Genomic DNA, 9523 nt, shown 5'->3' on the forward strand with positions numbered 1-9523 from the left:
GTTACGATTGTTCCTGCTATTGTCCAGGTTAAGTGATTCGCGATGACCTCTAAATGCCAAATTGCGTGAGGCTAAAAAGTTTATTATATCAATCAATTTTTCAAACAGGTTGTACCAATATTTTTGAGGTTTTCTAATCGATCCCTCGTTTTCCTCATCTATTGTTTTTCCGTTTTTTATTCTTTTATAAAATTTCATCCATTTAACCATGCACTCCATGTGTCCTTGATTTTTTTCATGTCTATGCAATATCCGACTCAGATCTTTCCAATGACAACATCCTTCTTTCACCAGCTGAGTCTGTGTAAGCGAGAAAAGTCTACAATGAAAGTAATAAACTTTGTCTTTTGACAAGGAGTAAACTAACCATCTGCGGTGTTGAGTTTCACCGTTAATCAGTTTTCGCTTAAGATGAAATTTAAAAAAATGTCTGTTATTTGCGTCTTTTGGGTAACTTTCATCAGATTTTTCTATATTTTGATGGCGACTTGCCGAACCGATATTGCGTTCAAACTCTTGGTTCACAACTGATAAATTTGACTCTGAAGCTGGTTCTGTTTCAGAAACCAAAGAAACTTGGCCAAGAGATTCATCAGAGAACTCTGGAACAGTAACAGTTAAAAGGGTTTTTTTAAGCAATTTCATCATACTGGAACTCGCAGCTTGGCTTGATCTCTCTGTTTCAGTCTTTCTTTTTCTTTTCGATGCACCAGATTCCCATGTTCGTCCTATATCTCTGTCTCTCGTTGGTTTTCCAGACATGATTTTGGACTTATGTTTGGAGTATTGAAAAAAGTTATAGTTAGGTACTTGAATTTTAAGTTTTGATTTTAATTTTTTTTTAAGGTATTGACTTTAGATCAAGATAGTCTTAAAAAAAACAGAACATTTTAAAATAACTTTCTAAATATACGTGTAATTAAATAAAGAGTTAAATTTTATTTATAACAGTTTGTATTATTCACTTCGTTATTGCTTTTGTAACCGATTGTAGTTAAAAGCAATAGCTGTACTAAATGCTTAAATAATTGCACTATATTTAATATTTAAATTAAAACTTAATAAACTAAGTAAGTTAGGTTATAATATAAAAAACGTAAATTTAAATTCGATTTCATTTTCATTTCTCAGACTTTATAATTGTTTTACTAATAATTTGACGCGTGTCATGCGATGTAATCGAATAAAAATGGAATAGAATGAGACAATCAAATTTTTTAGAGATCGAACCCTGAATCGAATATTATCATTACTTGTTAGTTAAATAGTTAACGATACGATACGCCTTAGAACCGGTAGGCAATAATAATCAATATTTAAAAATGCTTTTATGTTATCAGAAATAGTTAGAATAAGATTGATAGGGGAAGATTGATGTTGCTTAATAAGATTGATATTGCTTGATTCTCAAAAAAAGGTCTGGAAAAATAAGATGTAAATATAATATTTTTATTAAAATAAGCATTATTATGCACAACTTCTTAGAAACGCACCAGTCACTCTCTTTGTCATAAGCGAAATGAAGGAAACTGTTTTACCAACGCGTGGTTTTTTTTGCCATAGTAAATAACATTTTTCAAATATGTGGTTATGCCCCACTTCCCCTACTTAGAAAATGATATTTATTTAAAGTTGAAGTAATATAATACCGATGATAAAACTGACAAATAAACATACTTTCGTCCAGCAAAGCAAAATAAGATATGTAAAAATACCATCAATTGTAATTAAGATACGATATTTAATTTTTTTAGTATATTTTTGCGAGGTCCCTTCAACCGCGAGGCTGTTGGCAGTCGCCGACGCCTAACACCTCCACTGGTTGGTAACGTTTTATTCTAAAAATTCTACCAACTCTGTCAACCAGAACAACCAACACTCGATCAACCAATTCTGTCAGGGATTATATTTAAGATATGGACGATATACCTGAAATAAAATATTTTACATCAAAGAACCAAAAGAACCCTTTTTTCACTCTAGAAGCTTAATTTTTTTTCGGACACTGTCAACTAACTTTTTCAGGACACTGTCAACGAACTGTTGCGGTACGTAGTCAACAAATTGCTACGGGACAGTGTGAACTAACTTTTTTTAAACGTATGTTCACCAACATATCCAGATGGTTTTAATACCAACAGAGAAGGAGATTTTTAATTGTCTACCTGTACCCGAAGTCTCCGTATACAACTTTTTATGTAGTTAGGGTAAGGGGTCATCCACAATTGACGTCACACAATTTTTAGGCCATTTTAAACCACCTCCCACCTCCCTTCTTCCTTACCCTCTTCCTTGTCACAACATCGCAACACTTTAGTAATAATTTCCGTATAAGTCGTCACAAAACCACTAACCCCTCCCCCTTTTCTAAAGCGTGACGTAATTTATGTACGTAACTTTTACGTAAGCAATTTTTTACATTTTATTATATTCTAAAAATTAAATTAAATCATTTTTTTTTTAATTAAAATTTAATTAAAAATTTCAAATTAACTTTTTTAGAATAAAAAAAAAATGTTTTTTTAGGTTGGGATAGATCCATTCACGGTCTAATCCAACGTGATCCAAGTAAAAAATTTAAAATATTACGGAAGCTAGCAACATCATCTTTGAAAATCTTTGCTGATGGATTGGCAGGGATGGAAAGTAAAGCTATAGAAGAAAGTTTTCAGTTAAATAAAAAACTTTTAGAAACAAATGGGAAACCATTTTCAATGCAAGAAATAACTAGTAAGTAAATAAAAAATTTTAGATTTTGAAACAACTTATTTTAAATTAATCTTATAGTAACATCTTTACACGCATAATATCTTTACACACAAAACATATTTAATAAAAAATAAATTCTTACTATTCTGTGTGGTGACTTCCATTGATAAGTACCTGGCTGCATCGAAAGTGTGAATCTAGAGTCTAAATATGCATCTGGACAAAAAAATTTCCATCGGGACCAAGTAAATAGAAAAAATTGCTAATGAAGATTTTTTTTTTCACCATTTTTGTTCACCAATATCTTAATTAATTATGATATCGGTACGTTTTTAATTATTTTTTTTTAAATCTTCATCAGGGCCGAAGGGGGAGGGGGCTGGGAGGCACTTGCCCCCTCCCCGCACTTTTTTTCTAAAGGACCTTTTTTTTTTGATAAAAATCTAGATGTAGTCCAATTTACCAAGTATTTAATTCATCAGTTACAACATGTAATGTACCTGATAAACTAAAAATCTCTAAAATTATACCAATCTATAAATCAGGAGAAACTAATTCTTTAAACAATTATAGACCAATCTCTATCCTTTCGGTATTCTCAAAACTTCTAGAACGAATAATCTATAATAAATTAAATGAATATTTAAAATCTAACAAAATTATCAATAAAGGTCAATTCGCAAAAAGCAATTCAAATTTACTAAAAACAAAATGTGGCGTACCCCAAGGTTCCATTCTTGCTTCTCTTTTGTTTCTTTTTTATATAAACGATCTTCCAAACGCCTCTAATATCTTTAAAACTATAATGTTTGCCGACGATACAAACTTATCTTACTCGTCAAAGGCAATCGAAGACTTGTATGAAAAAACAAATGCTGAAATAAATAAAGTTAATATATGGTTTAAATCAAATAAACTGTCACTAAATATAGAAAAAACTAAGTACATACTATTGCACTCTAATCAACAAATTAGAAAAATACCCCTGAACCTACCAACAATCAATATAGAAAATATAAGCATCAAAAGAGCTCTGAATACGAAGTTTTTAGGAGTTCTAATTGATGAACACATCTCCTGGTAATCCCACATAAACTACATGAACACAAACTTTACAAGGCAAGACCATTTTTGTCACAAAAAACTTATCTACTTTTGATTCATAAATAGCTATCTCATGTATACCAATATAGCATGGAGCAGTACCCACAAACCTAAATTACAACCACTTTACTTACGTCAAAAACACGCTTCAAAACTAGTATACAACAAAAACAAATTTACTCATGCTCAACCCCAACTGGAACAAATGAACGCACTAAATATATTTCAAATAAATATTTTTCAAAATATACTTTTCATGTTTAAATATAAACTGTCTGGTTCCAGAACATTTTGCAGCTCACTTTTTTAAAAACAATATAAATAAATACAATACAAGAGCAACAGGCAACTTTAAGATACTTTTTAAAACAACAAGACTCTCAAAATTCTCAATTACACATTGTGGTCCCTATTTATTTAACAAATTAGTTTCCAGAAACGAATCACTATTAAACTTAATCAACGAACACTCTCTGAAAAAAAAGCTAAAAACTACAATAATCAAATTAAACAACTGTAAGGAATTTTTTTAAATTTGAATAAAGAAATAAATAAATGTAACTTAACTTTTAATACAAATCAATAAAAAAAATTATATTAATAACAAGGTATATATGTAACACATACATATATACCACGTATGCAACTGATTTTTTATGTGTATTACACGTCTAAGAAAAAGGCACTCGATGACAAGACTGACTTAGGTCTTCTGCGAGCTTCCAATGACTGCAAATAAGTAATTATTTTTATCAATCTTACACAAATTTTGTTTTTTTATCATATTTATACACTAATTTTGAAATGTGGTAAACAAACTTATAGTGAAACATCTAAACTCTTCTCCGAAAAATCAGCAGATTTATTTTTATTTATATTTATTTTTTATTTTTTTTAATTTATATTTTATTTGTATTTTTTATTTTAATTGGAGTAATATAGAGATATATTTCTCGGATTATTTTTACGTACACGTTAATATATTGTTGTAATTGTTATTTATTTTATTCATGTCTCGGAGTTGTAAGCAACTATATTTTTATTTTCTTCGTATATTTCGAACTTTATATTTATGGTTTATATTTGTATATCTTTACTGCCAATCAGTGATTTTGTAATTTTTGTAGTTGTAAAATAAACTTGTAATTACTTTGTAGTTATAAAATAACACTTGTATAAAAAATAAAAAAAATAAACGATATTGAGGACTTTTTTTACAAATTGATGATTGTGAAACCCCCCCCCCCATTCAATTTGAAACCCGTGTCGTCGGCCCTGTTCATTAGCAATTTTTGCTTTTTTGGTCCAGATGGATATTTTTTGGTCCAGATACGTATTTAGACTCACGCTTCGCTTATTCACTATATTCACGCTTTCGATGCAATCAGGTACTTATCTGGAATAATTAAACTAAAAAATTTTAAAATAAATCTTTACTACAAGAAAAAGTTAACAAAATTTTGTTAAATTTTTCTTGAAGTAAAGATTTTATTTCAAAATTTTTTATATTCGAAAATTTTTTCTTTAAATTTTAAATCGGGTTTAAATTCAGAAATTTAACAGTCAAAATTTACGAGTCGAAATTTTACCCAAAAAAATAGTTTTGTCGCGAATATTTTATAAAAATGGAAAAAAATTTCATTTATTTTTAATTATTTTATTTTCATTTTTTAAACCAAAATATTTCATTCAATTTAAAGTATAAATTTCATCATTTAGTTCAAAAATAATCGATCAATAAAAATTTTAAGAACTTCTCTACTAAAACCATAGTTTTCGATTTACTTTTAAGGTGGAACACGAAATTAAAAAGATGAAGTTATTTTACATTCATTTTAGTTATTTAAAAGTTCTTCCAGGAAATCCCTAATATTGCTACTTTTAAGCTAAATGACTTAAGTCTAATGACTCTAAAGTTGTTTAGGTTAGCATTAAGCACGTAGGGAAAATTTAAACCTTAGTCGATTTAAAAAAAAGTGTCTGAAAAATATTTACGTGTCAGTATTTATGTGTCGTAATCACTAACGTCGTATTTTATGTTTCTACAGTTGCCATTGGTGCCATACTAGGAAAAGTTTATAAATAAAAAGTTAAATGGGCATTAGAGCTTAAAGACCTTTGATATAAAATAATAAACAAAGTAAAAATAGGGTAATAATAAAATGATATTTTTTTATAGCATTGTGTGTTCTCAACATTATTTGTTCTATACTTTTTAACCATCGTTATAAAGAAGATGATCTTGAATTTCAGGCTATTATAAAGTATTCGAACTTATGCTTTAAAGAGCGCAGTGTAAACAATTACATTGTTTCTATTCCATGGTTACGCTATTTTCCATCAGCTTCATCACGAAATTTAGATGAAATGATAAAAATTCGCGATCCGCTTTTAAAGAAAAAAGTCCAAGAGCACAAAAGATCGTATGACGAAAATAATATACGTGATCTAACAGATGCTTTAATAAAAGTTTCATCAAACTCAGAGACGGGACAAGATCCGGATGAAAATGTTACTGATGATAACATTGAATTTATCTTAAATAATTTTATACTTGCAGGATCAGAAACTTCATCAAATACGATTCTTTGGTTCATTGTTTATATTTTACATTGGCCGGAGTACCAAGATAAACTTTATGATGAAATTGTAAAGGTAACATCAGGTAGCCGTTACCCTTGTCTAAAAGATCGCCCGTCACTACACTTAATGCAAGCTGCAATTTATGAAACACTTAGGTTGTCATCGGTCGCACCTTTTGGTTTATATCATAAAGCGATGGAGAAAGGTAGCATTTGTGGAAAACCTATTCCCAAAGGGGCTCTTATAATAACCAACCTATGGAGTATACACCATGACGAAAGTTACTGGAAAAATGCAATGAGTTTTTACCCTGAACGTTGGTTAGAAAATTCTGGCGAATTTAATTCTAAACTAGGAAACGCTTATTTACCATTCTCTAGTGGACCTCGTAGCTGTATTGGAGAAACATTGGCAAAAACTGAGTTGTTTATTTTTATATCACGATTGATAAATGATTTCCGATTTGTGAAACCAATTTTAGAAGAATTACCGCGCTTAGAAGGTAGTTTTGGCATCACTTGTACTCCTTATGACTTTAAAGTTGAAATAGTTCCAAGGAGTAAAAATTTATTGCTTTAATTTTGCTAATGTTTTTTTTTTTAAATTTATATAAACTATATTGATTGAAAAATTAGATACTAGATAAATAGTAAATAATTTGAAAATGAAACGATTAGTAAATGTTTGCTAAACCTTTAAATTTTAGGCAAAATGTGTTAATTAAAAATTTTTCTAATTTCTATTAGCTAACTATTGTCTATCAAAAAGAGTTTTAATTTTTATTTTAAATACACATTTATGATTATTATATTTTACAATTTTGTATTTTGATTCGTTGTTTGATTACTATCATTATTTAACATGTAATCGGATGTAATCGTGTACGTAACATTTAAACGGATGTAATTGTGTACGTAAAAATATAATAAATGGGTTTAACAATGTATGTATATATGACTTTTATAAATGGATGTAGCCGTGTACGTATAAACGTAGTAGATTAAAGTTATCAATGTGACGTTTGACATTATTATAGCATAAACTATTATATCATTGCATTAGAATTTAAAAAATTTTTAATGTTAGAAGAGTTTTATCAAAAAGATTTCAAAAACTAATATGAACTTAGCTAATTCTTCTATTACTAACCATGAAACATCGACTCTTAGAGAACACATAAAGCAAAGAAAGCGTTCTTTTATTTTATTTTTGAAGATGGAGTAAAATTGAATTTGTGAAAGACTCAACCTCTCCTATCTTTAATTGCAACTAATTTGTTCAAAAGAATTTATATTTTTATCAACAACACATAAAAATTGTAAAACTAAAAACGCCTAACCTAAAATATTTCAGGACGAATTAAAATGAATTTAATTTCAAATATTTTTATCACAGATAATAAAAAGAACTCAGGATTTTTATCCTTTATAAAAATTTGTGCTGAACAATATAAAAAAATTTATAAGCAATTATTTTTTTGTGATGGTGATTATAGTTTCATTTCTGAAAGTTCTTTTGCATTGTGATTATATCTTTATTTCAGAAATTATTTTTATTCATAATGCTTTTTCATAATCCCCCTGACTTGGGGCTCTTGGTTAAATAAAGGCTAAAGATGGTGTCTTGATCAAAATACTCATCTTGAGCAAATGCGAAATGTTGAAGGCTTCCTTTGAAAGACTTACGAGGGAAAAAAGATTCTATCTGTTGACCAGCTTCGCACCTCTTTTTCATCTTTTAGACTGGCGTAAATGCATTTATAATATATTCCAGTTTAAGATGTTGAATGCTAGACCTTCTTGAAACATTGCATGGGTTTTGCTTGTTTCTCTGTTTTTATGACAAGGTAACACATTTTATTATCTACTAATGAGGGTACAGCTCGAAAACTCATTTTTATGGTTCTGAGGCCGGCTTGTAGTCAGGTTTCCCGAACTCTATGGTAGTTCTCAGAGAGGCTGATTCCATCAACAGCTGTGAAATATCAGAGTACTAACAGGGCCATGTTGAAAACGGATGGTGCCTCTATTTGTACTTTTAGAGTGCAACGTTGAAGCCACATTTCGAGCTCTTTGTTATGGCCTAGGGTTTACTAATAGTAATAAGGCAATTGCTTGGACATATGATAGTGCACTGAGTACTATCTGTACTTTGAATCAAGTTCTTTAATCAATTTTAAAAATGACTAAAGTATCAAAAACTATAAAACACAAAAAACCATCGTTATCACCAAGTTCTCTAAATCTACCATTCACTAATATTTTTGGTCTTTGAAGTAATTTTTTTTCTACAGGGTCTTATCTCTTGCAAAGTTCACCAGATCTACTTGCTTTTTGTGAGACTAAATTGAGTTCAGCTGTACTATTTTTTTACCTATATGTTGATAGTTATCTTCCTTTAATTCGTAAAGACTCAAACAGTCACATTTTTGGCCTGGGCATTTGCATTTGTAAAAATTAACCCATTTGTCGGGAAACTAGGTTTGAATCTGCAGGCTATTCTTTTATGGGCTTCCATTTTTCATCATTTCACTCTATAAACTTTCCCTTTGTTTTATATCCTAATCTCCAACACAAATAGTTAACTTTCCAAATTGCTATCCAGACAATCCGAATCAATTACCTTCTCTACTTAAATGTCTTATTTCTGATCCTAGTCAGTGCTCAGTTTCTCCACATTTACTTTTAGGTGCTTCTGATCGCGGATTGATCTCTCTAAAACTTTTATCTCATTCTTCTTAACTATCAGAAGAATGAGATAAATGTTTTATATTATCGTACCTCTTGCAACTACCTTAAAGCTGACTGGGACTCATTCAAGTCAAACCTCACTCTTCTTTATGGTTTTCCTCTCATTTTGCTGCTGTAATTTTCAATCGAAACTATTACTTTCATATCTCTCAGAAAAAAGGTTCTCGAGAAAACAGACGTCTGTTTACCATTGCTAGGAACCATTCAGTTTAATGCTAAAGCCCGCCATTCTCAGGTCAAAATATTTCGCATTTTAACTCATAAATTAGGCTCCAGCCACTTCTGGAGAATCTTTAGCAGTATCAATCATAAGGGCGAATCTGTTATTTCTCCGCTATAAGAAGGTTCAAACTTTGTTACCTCACCTGAAGACAAAG

The 9523-nt window shown here is 29.8% G+C and overlaps 1 protein-coding gene across 1 annotated transcript in view; it reads left to right on the forward strand.

Annotated features, from left to right (window-relative positions):
• Window positions 1–7409, forward strand: part of LOC136092385 (steroid 17-alpha-hydroxylase/17,20 lyase-like) — a 17776-nt gene extending 10367 nt beyond the window's left edge. The window contains exons 2-3 of the mRNA XM_065820516.1: window positions 2527–2730; window positions 5993–7409. Of these exons, the coding sequence (XP_065676588.1) occupies window positions 2527–2730; window positions 5993–6975 (1187 nt within the window). The 3' untranslated portion in view covers window positions 6976–7409. The remainder of the gene's footprint in view (window positions 1–2526; window positions 2731–5992) is intronic.
• Window positions 7410–9523: the final 2114 nt, after the last annotated feature.

This window comes from Hydra vulgaris, chromosome 15, assembly GCF_038396675.1.
Source record: "Hydra vulgaris chromosome 15, alternate assembly HydraT2T_AEP".
NCBI lineage: Eukaryota > Metazoa > Cnidaria > Hydrozoa > Anthoathecata > Hydridae > Hydra > Hydra vulgaris.